Here is a 23561-nt window from a genome sequence, read left to right as displayed (position 1 = left end):
ATACAAACTAAGTAAAGTAAGGTTACAATTCTCACATTTCAAAGCTTCACTAAGATATTTGCCACCTTCATCAGCAATTCTGTTCCTATCAAGATTTAAGCTAGTAAGTTTACAATTCTCACTTTTCAAAGCTTCACTAAGATATTTGGCACCTTCATCACCTATTTGGTTGCTATCAAGATTTAAGCTAGTAAGTTTACAATTATCGCTTTTCAAAGCTTCACTAAGATATTTTGCACCTTCATCACCTATATGGTTGCTATCAACATTCAAACTAGTAGGTTTACAATTCTCACTTTTCAATGCTTCACTAAGATATCTTGCACCTTTATCACCTATATGGTTATTGGAGATATGTATTTTAGTAAGCTTACATATCTCATTTTTCAAAGCTTCACTAAGATATTTTGCACCTTCAATGCCTATCTGGTTGCTATTAAGATACAATTCGGTAAGCTTACAATTCTTTCTTTTTACTGCTTCACTAAGATATTTTGCACCTTCTTCACGTATATTGTTTGTTTGAAGATTAAATTTTGTAAGTTTACAATTCTCACTTTTCAAAGCTTTACTAAGAGATTTTGCACCTTCACCACGTATAGTGTTTTCCCTAAGAGACAATTCAGTAAGTTTACAATTCTCATTTTTCAAAGCTTCACTAAGATATTTAGCACCTTCTTTCCCAATATTGTTAGCCCTAAGATACAATTTAGTAAGTTTACAACTCTCACTTTTCAAAGCTTCACTAAGATATTTGGCACATTGATCCCCTTTCTCGCTAAGAATAAGAGACAATTTAGTAAGTTTACAATTCTCACTTTTCAAAGCTTCACTAAGATATTTTGAACTTTCTTTACCTATACTGCTACCAAATAATTTCAACTCAGTTACTTTACTATTCTCACTCTTCAAAGCTTTGCTGAGATGCTTACAAAAAACATTGCCGAAAGTACAAAATTCAAACTCTAAGTTAATCAAAATTTCCGCTCTCTCACTTGACAAATAGTTTTTTAAAGGAAGACAGCTTTGATTATCAAGAAACTTGCAATTGTTAAAGGAAAGACCTTTTATGTGTTCACATTCAGAAAGAAATTCAAACAATGCGTTTGAATCAACAGGCGTAAAAGAAACTCCATCAATCTGCGTTTTTTGAAAAAAGTTCTCTAACTCCGTACAAGCTGACCTCATGACATCTTTGTCCTGCAACTCGTATAAGCACTTTACTCCAAGAAAACCAAGGACTTTATCGCCGTCCTTGGAAATTAAGTTTGAAATCCAGTTTTTAAACCTACAAAATCAAAATACATAGCTTATTTCTAAGGGTATATGTAATGTTGTATGATAGGAATTTGATTGGCTAGTGTAATAATTCAAGGCCCATTTTAAATGTCGACGCTTGTTACATCTTTGGAATGCGTTAAAGTTAATAGAAATGATAAGATAAAATTCTCAATTTTCTTTTTTTAAATGCGTTTGGCTTTTGTCAAATTCAACGTTTGAAACAGGCCAACGATGGTGACGTAGCATTTTTAAGTTTGACCCAGAACTATTCTGGGTCCGTCTAAGGAGAATCCTTTGGTAATCAAACTAAGGACTAAAAAAGCCTGCAAAGTTTTAAAAAAACAAATTTTGTTCAACATGGGACATATTATACAGCCTCTTCTTTTAAAATTAAATTTTCAGTCTCTTTCTTAAATCATCGATAGCGATTACTCAAAGTTTTCTTTTGAAATAAAAGAAGCTCTTTGCATCAATAAAACTAATCTTGACTTAAATGTTTAAATTTACCACTATAGCTATAACGCTCTCTTATCATATTTATAGTTAATAACTTAGTAATTGTAATTACATAATGTTCCCATGGCGATTTGTTTATATACGTGTAACTTGGGTACTCTTTGGTTAACAGACGAGAATCTGTAATTAAAATTTTGACAATAACAGTAGCATATGTTTAGTTCTCCTCAGTTGGTGTTGATTGTTATTTCTATGACAATATGATGAATATTTGTATGTAGTATGAAAAAAATTGTTTTTCGCAGAACTTGCTTTGAAATTGCGTTTTGTAAATACGATAGCAAGACTTCCGACTGTCCGACAGTAAGTAAATTAAAAAATATCGAATTATCAAGTGCGCTTTTTTGTTCTTATGTGTTATGATTGTATTACATTCCATATTTATTGTAAAAATAATGAGAAAGATCAACAAAATTTAGCAATTTTTTCTTGATTAATTTTACCAGGAATAATGCTAAAAACATTAGTTCTGTTGCCTCATTGGTCTGGTCCACACGGAGTTGTTGTAAATTGTCATGTCAAATTATTTACCGTGTAACTGTGTCTTATTATAGATTATAAGATATATTATTAAATTGATGACAAATACTATAGTCATGTCAAAGGAGCACTTTCTCACCGCAATGCGTCATTGCGGTAGGATGTAGGTTAAAACGGAATGGCAAAGTTACAAGTCATATTTAAACGCCTAAAACCACTTCCGAATAACTATACATAAATATAGCTTGCAAGCGTTGGTTCGGAAGTTCGGAAAAGTTGACGTTATTGGTGTATGAACGGGTCATACAAATTTGATAATTTATAGTCGTATTGCAGAAGGCAATAAATTTCGAAAACGCAGATTAAGGATTGACGGCTGTCCGTAATCTTAACGAGGTCAATTTAATTATTCCGTATCGTGAAGAACCAACGTTTGGAACCCCGTCTTGTAAAAATCGTGCACAACCACTGTAAATATCCTATCGAAGTGTTAAATATTATATTCAAAATACAGTTCCATCGTTCGAGTAAAGTTTGAATACAGTGAGCCAGCACTTCGCACAGATTGTGTGAAACGAGTTATGTGACAATAACTATATGAAGAATCGCTCATTCCTTAAGATCAGTTCTGCAAGAACCGTTGCACGGTCAGTGTTCAAAAACAAACCATAGAACTCAAATTACAATAACCGGAAGAAAAAAATTGATGATGGATCAAGAGGAAAATCAATTGAAAAGGAAGTTGCCATAGCAGAGGAAGAAGAATAGTTATTACTTGACATTGATGGAAGTCAAGTTGAAAATAGTTGATAACAAAGAAAACAATTTCATGGCCATGATTGCAAAAACGATAGAAAACAAAATGAAGTTGTCCGTTACACGTCTCTAACGCTGCCCAAGAGAAACTAGAGACAGAATAGCGTTGTATAGCTAAGAATCTAAAGATATATAATAACCTTTATGAAGCAGAGAAAGTAATCTTTTATTTAGAAATGTTAACGGAGTTCAAAAATAATGGCGACGCGCCAAATTCCTGTTTAAACATCTTAGTCGCTCAGGATGATTGACTTAGCAAAGTTGGTCAATATTACCATTTGCATATTACCAACTGGTAAGTGTCTCGAATTTTTCTCGTATGTTTACATTTCAAACATCACGTTTGTCAGACAGAACGTCCGGTTTCAAATAGTAAAAGTTACGTTTGTGGAAATCGCAGATTTCTACAATTGCAAAAGATCTTTCTTATATTATATGATGAATTATTAAACTTTGCAAATTGCCTAAGGTATACGAATGTAATTTTAAGTTGCTACAGCATTTGAACAATGCAAAATCGTATAAATATGTCAATGACATGACGAAGACCTGTTCAACTTGTTCCTCAAACTTTAAACAATCTTGAGCAAACGTTACGTTTCTAATTTGAAAGCAATGTTTCGCCTGACAAACGTAACGTTTGAAACGCGAACAAACGCCAAAAATTTAGGACACTTACCAGTTGAATGCAAATGGTGATATAATGGTGAAAAAAACAAACAAACGATGATCTAAGCCATAAACTGGCAGACATTTGTCAACCAATATTAATCGTTTAACTTGGAAAAAACCAAATAAATACATAAGATCGATCCAAAGAAAAGCTCACTGTGCCAAAGAATAAATGCCTGAAATTTGGTAATTACTGAATCATACGATTTGCGGCTTGTTTCTTTAAGTTGGGAGTTTTCATATAAAGCTTGTCGAAGTTTGAGTTACAATTACTTAATTAACCATAGCGTAGCTGATATTGTAACATTGCAATCTAAGCATTCGATTTGAGATACTGCAAAGCTAAACAAAGACTTGGAAAGCTGGCGACCTTTATCACCAATGCTTTAACACTACTTGGCGATATGTACATTGAGTTTTTGACTCGCAATCTTGAGCTTTTCAAGCCAAATTTAAACAAGGAATGTCGTTCCTTGTGTTTGCCTCGAATACCCGCGTAACGGAGTTCTTGTTTTGCGAAGATTTACATGTTCACATTCCTAGTATTAAAGTAATAAAATTAGCCAGACAACTACAACCAGATCAAAGGCCAATACTTACACCAATGTACATCGTCTCTATAAATGCAAAGGACATCACTCACAATGAAATTTATTTCCACTCAACAAACACAACACAGACAGCAGCAGGCAGCCTTTTTTATAACAAAGTTTGGCAACAATTATTGCCCTACCAGATGAGCCTAAAACCAGCATATGTGACTGCATATCACGGCAAAACTTTAAAACATTTCTCCAGTAAACGCTTCAATCTTCAATTCATTAGTATTATACTACTAAAGTCGCTAAGTATAGTCTCTATCTTTAGAGCAGGTAGACTTTGTTTTATGATAAATGTGAGATTATAGCTTCAAATGCTGAAGTTTTAGAAATGGTCTCATGTAAGCAACTTGATTCTCACAACCATTCTATCAGCTATATGTTCTATAAGGCAAATCAGGTTTGGATTCCGGGTGTAATGCTGACAAGAAACTTCCCTTTGAGAAAGCCTTAAAAAGTATTCAGCAAAGTTGGTGCAGCAGTTCCGTGAAAGAACGAAAAAGCGTATACATCTTGCCAAAATTCATGCCTTCAAAAAAATGGGCATGGGGTCCTTAAAATGATTATGAAGTTTAAAGGTTTAAACTAATTTATAAAATAGCATCATTACTAAATGGAATTCTTTGCTGCTACCATAACATGATAAAATTCAGATGTTTTACAGATGGAATTGATTTGAAGAAATGCATATTATTTTTTCGTACTTGCACCACAACATTGAAAATATTTAAAGTTTTCCACTGGTGAAAAATTATATGAACTTTCCTCTACCCCAATAGTTTGTCATAAAACAAAAAGAAAATTTAAAAAATGATTAAAGCCATAAACTTCTGAGTGTTTTATGCAGTGGGGTGTTTGAAATTATATGAGATATGATCTTCGCACTTAGCTGGACAATTTAAGCAATCGTCTCAGGACCTGAAAAAATCAGGTGACTCAACGGGATTCGAACCCATGACCTTTGCGGTGCCGGTGCAGTGCTCTGACCACTGAGCTATGAAGTCACACAGTGGTGAGCAGGTCAATATTGTTGGGCTGATGTTTTCTCGTGAAATGAATGTCATTCGAATGTCATTCGACATTCATTTCACGAGAAAACATGAGCCCAACAATATTGACCTGCTCACCACTGTGTGACTTCATAGCTCAGTGGTCAGAGCACTGCACCGGCACCGCAAAGGTCATGGGTTCGAATCCCGTTGAGTCACCTGATTTTTTCAGGTCCTGAGACGATTGCTTAAATTGTCCAGCTAAGTGCGAAGATCATATCTCATTTAACCATAAACTTCTATTCGCAACAGGAGGGCTATATCTATTTTACTCATTTTAATGATTATCTACAAGGCAACTATTAATGATAATGAACTTTCAAACAATGCTTTAGATACGAGCATGTAGTCTACTGAAAACTCTAGGGTTTAACGAACACCCTCAGACTTCATCATTTACCAAGCAAAGTTCTCGCAGTTCTTGGTTTTAAGATTGTATCGGTCCAAATGATTCTAACTAAGGAAAAGATAAGCAATGTAGAGACATTGTGCTGTATTTTTTACACAGTTTACCTCTTAGTATCCCTCAGGTTACATCTGTGTAAGGATTATGAATCGCTTTTTTTTCCTTATGTCTAAATTGAGCCTTTTATTTTAGACATTTTTTTGCGCATAAATTTTCAGCATTGAAAAATTATTAACAAATGTTTTATAGATGTATGAATTTGGAAAATAGCATGTGAGAATTTGCAATGTTTGATCATGTTTGCTGACCCGTTTATTCAAACGGTCAGTGGCGTAACAGTGATGGGGTGACTTGATATTATGACCCAAACAAGAATTACAATATAAATTAAGTTAATAAATAAAAACATATATGAGAAATTAATAGCAATACTATTATGTTACATCTCAGCAATTTTAGTATATTGTTATTAAAATATGAATATTTTGTTGAGAAGTTTTTATGGATGTACTTTTAACAAAATAACATGTACTAGGTGTATATTCGTGCGCAAAAAATGTCACGTATTTTATGTATCTTCCCAGTTGATTTAATTTGCATCCAATTTTATGAAATTTTCATACATGTTATAAAGGATCCGTGAAATATTAGTTGCTTTTTAAAATATCATTCATGCTTTGACAAGCTATTAAAAATGCAGTTTCTGCTTCTCTACCTTTTTTTTCAATTTTCTGCGTTTCTTCGGTTTTAGATAGTGCTGTGAATGCTAAAGTACCTATTCTAGCATAAGTATATAAGATTTTCTGCAAATTTAGAGTCTACCACACATTTAAAACTTGGTGATGTAACAAAAAGAGCAATCTGGTTCTCTAATAAAAAGTATACAGTAAATTTACCTGAAATTGCTTTATGTGAACTCAGAAACTAATTAGAGGAAATACTAAACTAATACGTACAATTATTCAATCTATTTTCTATAGAAATCCTGAGGGTCACTAATGGCTGATTGACAGAGAGCCCTCCGTGGTTGTGTTACGCCATTAAACTCACTCTCCCCACCAAACAATAGAATACTTTATTGACAGATGCATAGACTCGATGATGTTGTTGAAATCATTGCTGATAAAAAATAGGTGGCACGGGGGGGGAGCCAATGGACTTTTCCATAATCTACTCTCCTTACCAATAAATTAAAAATGCTGACCGTCTTTTTTGCGCTTAGAGGACTTAAATCAGAATTGTCAAGAAAATGTGAGTGTGTGTGTTAGAAAAGATATTATGACTCAAATAAGACATTCAAAATATTTCATAAACTTTGGAATTGGTGTATACAGCATGATAAGTTTGTAAGCAGATCATAAACAGCGGGCAATGAGAATTCAGCGGCAAATAAACAGTCTAGAAAGCCTTTGAACTGAATGGGCTATAGGTAAAATCTAATATGAGCCATCAATATGTAGAGAAACAATTATTTATCTATTCACTTCTCAATTTAATTAAAATATGCAAAACATTTTAATTCTTATCTAATCAATCCTGAGGCTTTTAACGCATTTAAAATTGGTTGGAAACCATATTTCTTTTATGATTTCCCTCAACTTAACATTATACCTATCGTTTTACAAAAAATTCTCGAGGAGAAGACCACAAGATTGATAGTAGTTTGGAGATGGCCTGCAAAATTTTGATGGCCATTTGTCTTATGTAATGCCTATTGGGGGCATCGGGGCTCTGAGGAGGGGTAGTACCTTTGGTGTCTGGCTGCTGCACTCTACCTGGTAGGGTGGACAGGCATCACTGGCCCCCACTCATCCCTGAATCTCTCACATGTGGCTCCATGCGCCATGCCCCGGTACACCGTCTCAGCAGGCGGGCTAAACCATGTGAGGGGGTGGTGTCTACACTGCACCACTGGGCGGACGATCAGCGACAGGCAGCCAACGGCCAGGGCGGAGGGTCCGCAAGTGTCCCAACAACCAAGTGCAAACTCCTGCTGGCTAGAAGCTCTAGCCAACAGGTACTCGCCAAAACGCACCGAACCAGCGTGGAGAGTCATGGTTCAATCCCACAACATGAATTCACGCAATTCAAAACGGCCCTCAGTCCCCGGCAGCCGAAAGGCAGAGGGTGCAAAGAATCTCCGGGCTCCCAAGATCTATATCTCTACATACAATGTGAGAACTTTGAAAGATGATGAAAAACTACTTGAACTGATGCAATAACTTAATGAAACAAAAAATGAAATGGCATACAATCGGCTTGGCAGAAACAAGAAGGAAAGGTGAAGAACTGACGCAGATTGATGCTGGCCACCTACTTTACACCAAAGGTGGAGATGTGTCAATGAAAGGTGTTGGTTTCTTAATCCACCAAAGCATAAAGGACAAAGTCACTGACTTTGAGGGCCTCAGCGACAGAGTAGCATCCATCGCAGTGAAGATCAACAGCAGATACTCGCTCCAAGTGATACAGATATATGCGCCAACATGCAGCCATGACGATGTAGAAGTGGAAGAACTCTATGAGGAAGTGACAAGAGCAATGGACAGGAGGCAAAGTCATTACCAGGTGGTCATGGGTGACTTCAATGCCAAAATTGGAAGACACCAACAGAGTGACGGAGCAACAACTGGCATGCATGGACTTAGAGAGATAAATGAAAGAGGAGAAATGATGGTTCAATTCGCAACATCCAATGGATTGACGATCGCAAACACAATGTTCAAGAAACCAGCAAAGAATAAGTGGACATGGCGCAGCCCAAACTGTGAAGTTAAGAATGAAATTGATTACATCCTCGTGAACAAGAAAGAGATAATGTTGAACATTGAAGTGATGAACACATTCAACATCGGGAGTGACCACAGAATGATCCGCAGCACCGTTAGAATGAACACAAAGATGGAATGAAGGAGAATGGTGAAGGCATCAGCACCAAAAATCAACATCGAAGGACTGCTTCAGAAGAGGGAAGAATTTCAAATTGAATTAAGCAACCGTTTTGAAATTCTAGGAAACGAGATTGACGACGTTGAGGAAAACGCCGCGCAACTAAGCGATACCATCCAGCGATGCGCAGAGAAGGTTGCAGGAAAAGTGATGAACAGGAAAGAGGAAAAGCTGAAGTCAGATACCAAAGCCTTGCTTAAGAAACGGAGAGAAATGAAAAGAGTAACAACAAGAGAAAAGATAGAATATTCAGAACTGTGCAAGACAATCAGAAAGAAAACAAGACAAAATCTGAAAGAAGAAAACACCAAGAGAATCAGAGAAGCAGTTGAAAGTGGCAAAGGGTTGAAAAAGAGCAAAACAGGAGATGGAAAGAAGGCTCTGATTCAAGCACTGAAGGAGAAGGATGGAAAGGTAACAACAGACAGAAAAAGAATCCTCGAGAGATGTGCAGAATTCTATCAGGCACTGTACGAAGATCCCTCCCAAAACATTCAGTTGAGACCAGCAGAAGAGACTCCAGTAATCATGAAATGTGAAGTGGAGAAGGCAATCCATCAGATGAAAAACGGAAAATCACCCTGTAAAGATCTTGTGGTAATAGAGATGATAAAGGTCGGAGGTGACATCCTAATGGAAAAACTTCAGCATCTTTACAACAAAGCCATTGAGACGGAAAAAGTGCCAAAAGAGTGGAAGAACGCCATCATTATTCTACTCTTCAAGAAGGGAGACAAGAAAGATCTTGCAAACTACCGCCCCATAAGTTTGCCATCCCACATCTACAAGTTGTTCATGAAAATAATCAAGAACAGAATCAGTGAAGAATTGGATTACAAGGAAGAGGTGTGGAAGGTTAATTTCTCAAATGTTGTTAGACAAAGTCGTTATTGTTTGTAGTTGTTGGTTATAGCGCTGTGCTATCATTCTTTTTGTTTAATAACATTCCAACTATTTGACGTTGTGATTATACTTATACATATTGCCAAGCGGGATGCTTGTAACAATCTATGTTTAACATCGATATTAGATTCTTTTCCAGTGAAAAGCGGGATGCTTTCACTGAAGGGCAATGATGTATTGTCTAACATTAACACCGGATTATGTTACTGATATTTAATATGGAATTCGAGCTTTGTCCATATGAACTGTTCAACATGCTTCCAAACAAAAAATGAGCAGGAATATTCAGTTGATTAATCTATGATAAACCTTTCACCTTTTAACTCTGCTATACCGGTCACAAGCCCGGGACTTGTAGCGTATAAGACGCTCTGCTTTTGAGCAGACTTGTATGGTTTACAAGGAAGAGGAGTGGAAGGTTAATTTCTCAAATGTTGTTAGACAAGGTCGTTATTGTTTGTAGTTGTTGGTTATAGCGCTGTGCTATCATTCTTTTTGTCTAAGAACAGAAAAGCTGAGCGAAAAGATCAATATAAAGAAAGGTGTCCGCCAAGGAGATACACTGTCACCTATCATGTTCACTGCTGCCATTGAAGAAATCGTCAAAAGAATACCATTGGATAAAGGCATCAACATCAACGGAAGAGTAATGAACAACTTAAGATTCGCAGATGACATAATCTTGTTTGCAAACAAAGAGGAAGATCTTCAATAACTTTTGACGAAACTGAATGAAGAAGGAAAAAAAGATGGTATGAAAATGAATAAGAAAAAAAACAAGATCATGTGCAATGACATCGCAAGAGGGAAGCAAAGAAGAGGGATCACAGTTGACGGAGAGAAGTTGGAGGAGGTGGAGAAGTACAAATACCTTGGAAAAATGTTAACACCAAGAAATGAAATCAGTGTTGAGGTCAATCAAAGAATCAATGTCGGATGGAGAAGATTCGGCAATACAGTCACTTTCTAAAGGAGAAAACATCCCAAACAGTTTGAAGAGGAAAATAATGGACACTGTCATTTTACCATCTATGACATACGGAGCAGAAACATGGGCGCTTACAAAACACCAATCAAGGAAGCTGGCAGTCACACAAAGGAGCATGGAGAGGAGCATACTAAATATCAGGCTAAAAGACAAGATCAGGAATGAAGTAATCAGAGAGAGAACCAGGGTGAAAGATGTCATTCAAACAGCAAAGGAAATGAAAGGCAGATGGGCAGGCCATGTGGCAAGAATGGAAAACAACAGATGGGCCAAATTGACAACATAATGGTACCCAAGAAACTGTACCAGAGGAAGAGGAAAGCCAAAGAGAAGATGGAAAGACAAGATCGAAGAGAAAACTGGAAAGACCTGGATGAAGAGAGCTAAAGACCGAATCGAATGGAAGAAGTTGTGGAGGCCATCTGCCAGCAGTGGCGTGAACGGCTGATGATGATGATGATGAATGCCTATTGGATATCAAGCAACGTTAATTAGTTCTTCCCAAAAAGAAAAACACTGTTTTCATGTCAAGAAAACCAGACTTCATTCTCTTCACCAGAAATTAACCATACTGATGTGTCATATTTTCAGGGATCCTTTGAGGGACTTTCAGAAGAATTTCTATCCATTATCTTGTCCTGCTGGAGAATAAGCAAACAGAAGCAGTACGCACCGTGTCTCAAAAAGTAGCTCTGGTACTTTAGTACGAAGAAGTTGAATTTGATTTTGGAAGCTGCTGAGAATGAGTAACTTTTTTTGGCTTTACTCTTACACCAAGTAGGGCACTGAAAATATAGTGCTTAAAACAACTCGTAGTGCATTATCATTTGTCATTACACTGCTAAACAATCAAACATTTTGTAGTAAGTTCAGAACTTTGCGCTTCACAGGACAGGAAACTTTGTCTGGTCACTCTCATCAAAGAGTAGTTCAAAAAACAGTACACATACGAGGCTCTCAAAATAGAATTTTTGTTAGTTACTAGAAACCCGTGATAACGTTTCTACATATACTGCCAGCCGATAATAAATCATAGATGCATCTATATTTGCTGCTCACAGCACAGCAGCCCCAACATTTAGTCCGGTCACTATAAGGTTGAGCCCCACACACACACACACACACACAAATTTCAACAGAAGGTTTTCAATGTTATTTACCTCAGAAGATCATCTGAAGCAACAAATTAAAAGTCCTATTCAATCCTATTTTTGGAAAAACTCCAAAATTTTATTTTTTTGTACGCTGAAAATTCAAGCAGCATTCGCATCAGAAATGTCTTTTTATGGCTAATCTTGCTCCATTTCACAAATCACTTGAACATTCTAATTGATAAAAAGGTTTTAGGTTCAAAAAAATTGAGGAGGATACGCGTATAATACCTGTATACATTGATTAAACTTTTGATTTTCGAAATCTATATATATTTTTATATTAAATTGTTATTTAATGAAATCAATTACTATTGTAAATATATAAAATACAAACTTAATAAACAGCATTTTAAAGTTCAAAGCTCATCGTCGTTGTCGCTTTTCTGGTCAGAGGCATCATCAGACAAATTGGCGCAGCTTTAGCCTTTACAATGTCCACAAACAACTGAAAATTGTAATCCATGCTTTCGGACCGTGCATTTGAGTTTGTCACATCCACTTTTGCATTTACAGCGTATAATCTGTAAAAGGCTGTCTGTTTCTGCTGGAAGATTAGTCATTTGTAGAGTCAGTGTAGTTGTTTCGTAGCTTTCAGCCCCATTTTCAGCATCAATTTTATTTCCTCACCAAAGCTGGACTTGAAAAAACACGCGGTGGCTGTGATATTTGTAGCTGCAGACGTCAGAGGAAGGTATTTTTGGCTTGATTTTTTTTCTCCTATGAGCTAGCTTTTCTCACAAACGTATGTATCGCAGATGGTCTAGACTCTGTCCTACTTTTCCATTGTGCAGTATAACAAGTGCATGAAAATGTCAAAGCAATCAAATTCAACGTAGAAGATAAGAATATATAGGAGGTCTGTGTCATCTCAAACAAGTATTTTAGATTTTGATTTAGCAGACTCACTTGTTGTTTTCACAATTAGTAAATCAGCGTCACCATTTGTATGATGTGTCTTGCAACCTTGTTCTCTTAGATAGCAACTTCAAGAAATATCTGTTTGTTCTTTTGGCTTGATAGGAAGAGATTTTTTTGAGACTAATCTTAATTTCTTCAGTTAAAGATACCATTGGAGCTGTCTTTCCTAATGACCTTCTCTTCTGCGTCATCTGCTTGATAAATGTTCAGTCTATACCCGTCAATTACAATATTGGCTTTTCCATATTTTTGCTACGTAATGACAATATAAAAGACATACTTCTCTGTAGGTTGCACACCCTGGAGATGGCCAAGGTATTCTGTGCAAACGTGCTCCCCTTTCTAAAGCATATTGCAGGTCTTTTTCACTACCTGGGCTTTCGACTTGTGTTTCATGAGAAAGTCTAGACCAAATGGCTCAGCAAAAACTGGCTAGTTAGGTTGCAATAGCATCAAAGAAGAATCATAATGGGGCGAAAGACACGTACACAGTGCATAGTGAAAGAGTGATAGGAGATATAATTGCACCTGCATATCACCTACCTTTACAGCAGATTTTGTTGGCAACGTTACAGCATGTTTTTTTTTGAACTGGTACTAGAAAAGGGACCTATCCTTCATTAAAGAAAGAATGTTTTCTCCCTCAGCCTTTGCATTTGTCTATTAAATTCTTAATTCTAGGTCTTGAGAAAATGGTTTGTGCTCTTGAAGGCAGTTAAGATTTTCAGAGTATGCTTTTTCTTTCTCTCTTTTCTTGCATGAGAAACATCCCTATCCTGTTCACCAGAGCTATAGTTTACACCTGTGTACTCTTGCATTAACCGACTGACTTCAGCATTAGCAGGCATCGCCAGAAGCCATGTAAGCCGTTGATGCGCGGTCATATCTCCCCTCGTTAAAACACTGCTGCTCTTTAAAATACGCATCAGCACTTGTTCGATGATAAGGTATGTCGGGAGACATACCCAGTATCTATTACTTCGTCTGACTACATGGAGCCCTGAATTAAAGCTTTCGTACACTTCAGGTTTACCTTGCCCTAGATAATTCATTGATTGAAGATATAAACTTGCACATTTAACGTACAGATTGTGTCAAGCTGCAGAAGAAAGGGAAGAATGTTGCTGATAACGTGTAATTGCAGATGCCACTTGCCTAATCACTCTGCTGTGGTGAAATCTCTTAGAATATCAACTATTTCGACATATTGTAGCTATAATGCTGAGGTACGTCTGCCCTCTTTGACTATATTGTTTTACTTCTGATTACGTGTTGTGCAAGCTTTCCATAGTCCACTAGATTCCACTTATTCCTATGAAATCTTTTTGTCCAGTGGTAGCTCAAAATAAGAACGTGCTTCTGATTAAATTTTGCCGCCTGTTTCGAAGTATAATTTAATGTAGATAAAACATGGCATTTAACATTAATCGTTTCATACCAACCATGTTGCGTTGAATTGCAATTCGTAAATATGCTTTGATGATTTGTTAATGTAAATTTTTGAATATTCAATCATAGCCTTGTTACTCCGTCTCAGGTTTTATTTTTGCAAGACAATTTTATGATTTCTACCATATTTTAGAAAGCCAATGTAATGGACAAGAAAGTCCAATGAGCTGCTTTGCAGAGAAATTATTGTTCTTGATCGAAGCAAAAAGCAGCTCGATGTGGTGCAAAATTTTGGTTAGTTGCAAGAAAACCTCAACAAATTTTAGGATATTAAATTCAAAGTATCCTAAATATTTGTAAAAGACCGTTACAATCTACTTGCGAAACAACTTCAAATCCAATTACGAAAGGAAGTATCTTCGTCTGGGATAGTACCCGATATGAAAGAAGTCGTAAAGGAATTGATGGTATTAACTGAGATTGAACATACTTCGGACAAAAAAGTACAAGGAATAACCATAAAGGAGAGGGAGAAAAAGATCGAGGTGATGCAGAGACTATGCATTTGAAGGTAATGGAAGCACTCGGACAATCAAGCAAAAGAATGTGTGGTGAGAAAAGGACGAGCAAACCTGTCAAAAGAAGGTCTAATGTCAGTTATGCTGTGAACTATTTACGAGATAAAAATGAAGCTATGAATGCATGGCGTAAGGAAGAGTTCGAATTAAAGCGGGCAAAACTTTAGGCGTACTGTAGAAAGCACGATAAGCTCAAGAAATAATGCTTCCACAACAACAAATGCAGGAGCAACAACATAAGCAGCATTGATCCTTGCACTATTGTCCCAATTTAACAAAAGAAAGCAAGAGCCAAAACGTTAAATCATGTACTCCCTTATTGTTTTTTTTTGCTATGTTTATGAACTGTTGATAATGGTTTTAGTTGACCAAGAATTTGATCAAAAATTTGTTGAAATATACTCAACATTACATTATATTATCCACAGGGGCGGATCTAGAGTATGTCAAATCCGTCGCGCGACTGATGTTGGAAATTCAAAAATTACCTATTCATATTAATTAAAAATTCATTAATTATTCTTACTTTATTATCGCATTTACTTCGTGATAAAAATCCAGCTTTTTTTATTATTGAAAGCTAATGACTAATCGAATGAATATCTCATTGGTAACCAGATCAATTGAATTTTAATCGACCTGGAATAACCGACTGATAAGCGGGGTGGCTTGACTGGTTCGATTGATAAAGGTGTCTATGAACGGCAAAAACGCTTATTTCATTGGTCAATAACCAGATCAGTGGACGATCTGGAATAATCTTGACCGATAAGCGGGGCGGCTGGACCTATAAGGGAGTCCACTTGCTATCGTGTAATTGGTTCGTGTAAATTTTTGTCTTACTGTGATTGGTTTGAATGATTTCGACTGATAGCCAACTGAACTAACATAGTCAAGCTCACTGTCTGAATTGAATTTTTGATCGTTTCATAGTAATTTTCTAAAGCATCATAGAAACTAAACTACAATCAGATGGAATTTATGAAAATCTTTTACAAATACATATATTGACATGACTGCTGCTTTCCAAACTGGGAATTTTTTCAAGAGGGCGAAAAATTTATGGATGAATTGTAAATGCTTCGCAAAGACGATCTCGCAAGCGACATTTCAGTCATTGAAGTTCAAAAGCAAGCCAACATTGTTTTCAGTTTTATCAGCAGAAATTTACTTCCAAAATCGTAAGTAAAGGACAACTGAAGTGTATGCATGAATGTAATATATCAAAGTCAATTTATGCGAGTGTGTGATGCGATTTATGTTAATATGGCGTATGGTAAGCAGATTGATGCTTCTAAGATTGTTGTTGCCGTAGGACTTTTAGCTATGATTTCTTTAGTGCTTGGGAATCGTGGCCGTTATATGGCAGCGAAATCCAACATTCCTGCAAATATATTTCAATGGACAAAAAATCTGTAGCCATAAGGTGCCATACTATTATTTACTTTATCATAAACAAATGTTTGGGGCTTTTCAGTTTATGATCATTGATCATTCACTCATTAGACAGTTATACTACATATTGTTTAAGATTTGAAAAAACTAACATTGATTACATGAGAAGCTGTTTACTATAACCTGTGATTTTGACTCTTCTGATCCATGAAGCTTTTTATTTTGACAATTTGACTGGAATGGTATTAAACCTTAGTATTTCACATACATGAAATGTTGTCCCATGTCACATATTATCACCTTTTCTAACTGAACACCTTATGTAGAGATGTAAAGGTGTGTTAATCTACGGCTCATACCAGATTGTTTGCCATAAATTCCAAAGGGCTATTGATGTATGAAAAGCATTTTCTATAAAGTAAAAATGTCTTCCTATGTATGCAGATAAACCTTGAAATTTGGCAAAACAGCAAAGTATTTTTCATGATCACTAGGTAATTTTTCTGATGATCATTATAATTTCTAAACTAAATTATTTCAGATTTGCATTTAAACGAGGTTTGATCATATGAAAAGATATTTATCATAGCCAGTAAGCATGACACATGAACCAATTTTAATATTCATGTAATTATATAATTAAAGACATGTTGGTTACATTCTGTTTGTATTTGATAATACAATGCTACTAGTGATTGCTATATAGCACACCTTGGAGAAGATATAGTCTAGTGAAATGCCTAATAAACATTTATGGCATTAAGCTGTCCTTAACTGCAAATTTTCACTTTGATAATTTTTGCTTAATCTTTGGCAGAAAAAAATTTTCAGTTTTTTCTCAAAAGGTGAATTTGCTGGCACTGTTGTGGAGATGGATAAAGGGTTACAATAAACTTGCATGGTTTGAAGTCAGAGCTTTTCTCTATCTATGAACTCTAACTTGTCGTACCAAATTTCTAATTTAACTCATTACATAGAGGTTTGAATGGGGTCTCTAGGGGGTTCTATGCATGACAACTTGGTAGAAATTTTTAAAGACTACATCTGTTTTTGAATAGCATTATTGTAAAATAAATTTTACGTTCCTAGACATGCTAATGAGCCATATATTTGGCAAAACATTCAAGTATTGTTCACTTCATTTTTTTTTTTAAAAACGTAAGCAAAATGTGTTGTTTTTTCGCAAAAACGATGCAAACAAAATACATTTTCTATTGCTCTAAAACGCTGAAAATGGCATTTTTAAGGTTCTGAAATTCAAAATTTCTTAGGGGAGAATGCTTCAGACCCCAGATGCGGAGCGCCTCCGACGTTTTATGACTGATGTTTGAAAAATCCTAGATCCACCCCTGATGTACCACTAGCCAATGTGGAATATCAAAAGGTTTGAATACTCCGTCTATCGATTAAACAAAGAAGTCACGAATTTTTGCGGAGGCTCAAGGCAAAAACAGTTAAATTTCCATAAAATTTCCATTCACATGTGAGTTGCAGTGCACTACATAGCAGTGCACAAAAATGTACAACTATCTACTACAGCTAAGCCCTATTTTCACATATTTTTTTGATGTCCAAAAACCTAAAGTAGTTGATAATATCCCAATATCCCAAACAGCCATTCCCCTGAAACAAAAACTCTACTCATATAAATACATAAAAGTCTCTCATGGGCTGTGTGAGTACACCATTTCTCAGAGTAGTCTAAAGATGAACATGCAGGGTATATGCTGGCTAGGTGTAAATCAGCGTTCCTCAAGATCTTGTAATAAACCGGATAATCGTAACATACATGCATCTTTTTCCTTCAACAAAAAATGTAAGTAAAAATATAAATTTCGCTACTAAGTAAAAGATGGAATGATTTAATGATGCGACTAATGAACGGTACCATAAAAAGGCTCAAATACTTCATTTGTAAAACAACAAACTGAAATTTTAAAGGAAGTACATGTTTGCATGTAAATAATAAACTGTTTGTTGATGTTCTCAAGATCAGCTGTGGGCTAGCAAAATTCAACGTTGTTAATGTTGATATATGAATAGATAATATGAAATCTTTTATACACTTTGAATGGAAATTTGGGATTTTTACAAAAATTTGCGTAGACTAAAACAAATTCTTCTTCGGCAAATACATCAAAGAGATAAGAGTTTATCAAATACTGCCTTGGCTTTTTATATGTAGTCATGATGTTAGTCGTTCCAAAACAATACAATACTCGTCTTGCTCTTCTTGGCAAATGTTTGAGAAACTCAAAGTTCACGCGAAGACGAAAACGATGTCAAACGACGACGTCACCAAAACTAGTTTCAGACCTCTTTTTTCAGACAACATTTTACCTGTTGTCCTCAAATCTTAAGATCGGTAACGCTAATGCAGTCAGCCATCATGCTGGCACAAACAATAACATATTTCTTTACAGTAGCCCATAAGAAAAACATTCTTCTCACTAGAAAATATTGTGTTACCTATCAGGAAACAGTTTAAAGACCGACAACTCCCGCAATCGACACATTAAGAGCAGGTAGAATAAAGCAATATGAACGATATTTAAAAAGAATGGAGACAATATTGTCATCCATGGAATATCAATCTCTTTTCTACCACTGTAAAAGAAAGGATGAATTTTCCTGCAATTTTTTTCAAAAGAAGACTTGGTTACAGTGCTCTAAGTACTTCAAGGAGTGTACCATCATCGCTGGTAACTTTAACAGACAGTATTAGTATTGGGGTACACCGGTAGATTCAAAGAGTGTTCAAATATCATTCGTCGTTAAGAGGGTACATCAGAATTTTGGGAAGTAGAGTGATACTATTGAAAAATTTTCCTGCAAAATAATACTTTGGCAATGAAAAGACTAACACTTCAACTGACCATGATGTTGACTAATATATGCCTAATTCTTAAAGCATTATCACTTAATAGCATACGTTTCTCGAGCATAAGAAGTAAATATTTCTCTTCCAACACTTGTTAAAAACGTTTAGGCCTGAACATTTTAAATGAAAATATGATCCAGCTGCAGCACTTAGTGAATTTAAACTACTTTCTGTGTACACTGAACAACAAAAACTATTAGACGTAATTCAAAACAGTGATTAATGGATGTTGTAAGAACGGACACGATCTCGAGATGGCCTAAAGCAGTTCTAAAGCTAGCTGGAATAAATGAATTTTCTTGCTAGAGCATAAAGGAAGCATCCTCGCCAGATGCGATATCGCATCTGGCGATAAGGTGCTTTAATCGATTAAAGCACCTTTATCAAATGATGCAATTTTTGAAGCAACTGGGTGGACAAATGATTCCACTTTTCAAATATACTAGGATAAGCCATTTTTTTATCAAAAGCTGAATTTAGCTTCCATTATTAAATGCTTCAAAAGGCTAACCATAAACTTTCTCTTTAGTAATGTTACATGTAACACTTGTCAGTATATTTGGGATTATGTTATAACTCGTTTGAATATCTCAAATGACTCCGTAGTAATGTGTCCAATTACGAAATAGAATTTAAAAATTAAATCCGATTCACCAGTAAGTTGAAATTTTATGGTAATTTTTTTTAGTTATTAAATGGATAACGATACAAAGGAGTCCTAGCTCTCCAGCAACACATTACAGAAAAAAACATCATTACTTTGGTGTAAAAATCTAATTGCACTATTTATGAGAATGCTTATCACTTAGACCCTGTCCACACTAATGCGTTTTCAGAGCGATGCGATTTTGTTGAAATAAAAACGAATCGTTTTCATTAAATTCACAGCAGTGTTTTCATAGCGTTTTTGGTTGCCCACACTAAAACACTTGAAAACGATGAATGTGTGGTATATTAAACTGCGCATGCTTATACATAAAACGCCCACGGCTATTGTGATATCAAGTGATATTTGCGCCATTTCAGGAAGTCATTGACGTCATCGTTTTTAAAAGGCTCCTTTTTGACCGTACATATCAAAACGAAACGCACGCGTTTTCAAATTTCTCCACTTTGGTTTTCAAATAGATGCGTTTTTCAAATTGCTCCACTTTCGTTTTCAAATAGATGCGTTGTCATTTGGCAGTTTATCCGTTTTTGAGCGTTTCAGTGTGGACGTAAGGCAAAAACGCATCAAAAAGTATGCGTTTTCAAAGGAAAACGTAGCTATTAGTGTGGACAGGGTTTTGGAGCACTGCAAGCTGACTCCTCTATTCGCATGGGTATAACTTTAACATGACTCCTCAATTTTCTTCTCCAATTCAAGTTTCTTCTTTATTTTTAAATTATTATGAAGAAAGCTGATTGTGTACAAATACATCAGTAAGAAACGAGAATTTGCATTGATGAAATCAGTGGAAGTATTTCGGCTATGTCTCATCTAAAACAACTTCTTGTCTTAAATATGGCTAAACAGTCTTTTACTAGTGACTTTGCAGCATACGTGTTATCTGCATCTTTTGGTCTTGTATGATAAGATCTTTCATATGGTTTTAAGCTATTAACTTAAATAATCGAATGCTTAATCAAATTAACTATTCTATGTTTACAAATAAGACATGTCTTCATGTCTTATCTTGAAAAAAAAGAACAATTTTACAAACCTTTCTATTTCGTCTTTTGCCGCTGAGATTTACCAAAATTGACTGATTTTTCGAAAATTTCTCAGTTTCCCACTCCCAAATACACAAAATGTATGTGTGTATTTGGGATTCGGCATGCAATTTTTTGATGAAAATCAATGTAAAAACCTTAACTTTATAATTACTCTTTTAAGTTATAGTTTACATCCGTTTCGCTTGTTGCTTCTGTTCGTTTTGAAACAATTTCGAAAATAGTCCTACACTATTGGTACGTAGTGTTTGGAGAATCCACTTGATTTGTTTTTTTTCAGGGTTTTTTTTTCACTTAAAGTTTGACCAAAAGGTTTATTTTATGGGCTTGATATTTTAGTATCTTAGTGTGCATTATGCTGAAGTCTTTTATTTGCTGTTTAAATAACTTCCCAGTGCATCCAAATACTCGAATGAAGGTAGAGAAAAAGGTGATCAGTGATCTACAGTAATCTACATGCACAAACATGTAAAAACCATGTTATGAAGTATACAACTAACGATCACGAAATTATTTCCTCCAAACTCAACGCCACGTTTTAGTTTAAACTTATTGAGGAGGCGTTACTTTAATAATTGCTTATCTGGCTGACAAAGTTAATGTTAAGATTATGGTGATGATGAATTAATTTGGAAAAAAATACATATAGTCACAAACTATATGAAGCTATAATAAAACATTTTCAATGATCATAAATTTAATACCTCTTTAGAATAAAGCTGATATCTTTTCCCGTCATTTTCTTTATATTTCCAACCAAACCAGCAGCAAATTCGATTACCAAATGCCATTTAGGATCTTTAGCCTGATCATCCAAAAACTTTCCAATGTTTTGCCAATCGTCAACAATATACAACGCTGCAAGAAACTCTTGAAGAGTCAAATGAAGAAAACAGTAAAGATTTTTTTTGTCACAAATCTTATTGAAAATGCCAGAGTTTTCCAGATTTTCAAAGTTACTGTTAGTGTCTCTTTCAAAAATTAGGCGTCCGTCTTTAAGCCCTTCCATGGCAACATGTTTTATTTCTTGTAGATCATTATCAAGCTTGGATGGTAAAGGAATTGTTTAGTAATCCTTTGGTGTAGTCTTGCCCCTGAGAAGTGGATGGCTTTGCCATAGTAAAACTTTAATTGCTCTATTGTACAATTCAGACATAGTCTTTGGACTATAGTTTTCATCATTTGCAAAACATTCCTTTAATGTCATACAAACAATTTTAGTGTTAATAGGGATATAACAAAAGCTGCGAAGTTCAAGAGAATTTTCAATCTTATTTAGAATACGGTCAGCGATATTCCTATCTTCATGACAAAACTTTTCCTCGAATACTTTTATCTCATCCTCAAAAAAGCCCAAGATTTCAAATGTTCTTGTGAATTTCATATCTTTCATATCTATAAATTTACGTTCAGCAGTGGGTCGTGATGTAATAAGAACAGTAACATAAGGCAATAGTTGACCTTCAACAAGCTTACTTAAGTGTCTAATGACGGCCCTTTTTTCATTAGGGGACCCTGAGTTGTCAGTTTGAAGAACTCCATTATCTAAAGGCAATTCATCAAGACCGTCGACGACAAGAACAGTTCTTTCAGGATTTAACATTATAAATTCGTAAATACCTGAAAACTGTTCAAATGAAAGTCCAACGCAATTTCTTATCATTTCTTCAAAAGTAATGTCTTTCTTTTCAATAGAACGACATTGCAATAAAATGACCAGCTTATCTCGCCAAAATTCGTCTTCATTTGTCTCCCATTCATGAATAAGTTTTTTTGTCAACATAGTTTTACCAATTCCTGGCCTTCCGATGACTAAAATGGAAATAGGATGCAACTTGCTTTTTGGATTTGACTTAAACATGTCAGTTGCTCTTTTTAGGTTTTATGCATTTTCATTAAGTTTGAAATGACAATGAAGGATCTCGTGCCTTTCATGCGTTTCTGGGTAAGCTTTACTTAATTGTCTTTCTGCTTGCATTATGACGTTGACATAAATATCTTCAAGATTTTGCATAGACATTTGTGCATTGCCTACGTTATCGGGGATATCAAATAATTTGTTGAAGTGAAACTCATTTTTTATTTCTTTTATCCAATTTCGAAATTCTGCACGTTTTGAAAAGAGGTATTCCGTGAAAAACTCCTTATTTGATGTGAAAAAATTGTCATTAATGGCCTCATTTAATAGGTATATTAGCTGACATATCGTCATTATTATCGATAAAACATCAACAGCTACAACAAATTTATTCCACCATTCACTGTTACCATCGCGAATTTCACAATTAACGAATGTCTCGTTATATGGAAAAAGAATTATACTGTTGAACGAATATTTTTCGTTTGTTGTTGGACGCCAAGAACAAGTATAATCAATGGGAAACATGCCTGGAAAGAGTACTGTAACAAATATCAACAAACCGATCAAACGTCCAATCAAATAAATGATGTAATAAATACATGCCCAAGAACTAGATGCAACCTTTCTGACTTCACTGCTTCTTTCTGACAAGAACTTATCAATGTTTTCAAGTCGATGGCTCACAGACTGTCCTTAGATCATACTCCAAAGTAAGGGAAAAACGACATTGAAGAATACCACATAAATATTATCCCAAGTCTCATTTTGGTATTGTCTCAAACATCTTGATTCAATGTTCTTTATAAGTGAAGTTTCTTGGAAGTTTGAAATCATCTTGTCAAAACAAGTGAAAGACGTTTGAAGATCAAATGTTTTCGAAATTCCAATGTCAAGTGGTGCGATGATTGTAAATGTCAAGTAGATATAGAGATTCGAACCTATGACCTGCTCACCACTGTGTGAATTCATAGCTCAATTACTCAGAGCACTGCACCATCAACGCAGAAGTCATT

The 23561-nt window shown here is 35.4% G+C and overlaps 2 protein-coding genes across 2 annotated transcripts; both read right to left on the bottom strand.

Annotated features, from left to right (window-relative positions):
• Positions 1-734: 734 nt before the first annotated feature.
• Positions 735-22029, bottom strand: LOC124436002 (NACHT, LRR and PYD domains-containing protein 3-like). The gene is made up of 3 exons (XM_046985929.1): positions 21392-22029; positions 858-1288; positions 735-778 (listed from the first exon to the last, which is right to left on the bottom strand). The coding sequence occupies exons 1-3, from the start codon at positions 21694-21696 to the stop codon at positions 735-737; spliced, it is 780 nt and encodes a 259-aa protein (XP_046841885.1). The 5' UTR covers positions 21697-22029.
• LOC124436001 (nucleotide-binding oligomerization domain-containing protein 2-like) lies at positions 21754-22548 on the bottom strand. Its single transcript, XM_046985928.1, has one exon. It carries the CDS (start codon positions 22546-22548, stop codon positions 21754-21756), a length of 795 nt encoding a protein of 264 aa, XP_046841884.1.
• Positions 22549-23561: the final 1013 nt, after the last annotated feature.

Source organism: Xenia sp. Carnegie-2017, unplaced genomic scaffold (assembly GCF_021976095.1).
Source record: "Xenia sp. Carnegie-2017 unplaced genomic scaffold, XeniaSp_v1 HiC_scaffold_16, whole genome shotgun sequence".
Classification (NCBI taxonomy): Eukaryota; Metazoa; Cnidaria; class Anthozoa; order Malacalcyonacea; family Xeniidae; genus Xenia; species Xenia sp. Carnegie-2017.
This window is presented reverse-complemented; position numbering and strand designations above follow the sequence as displayed.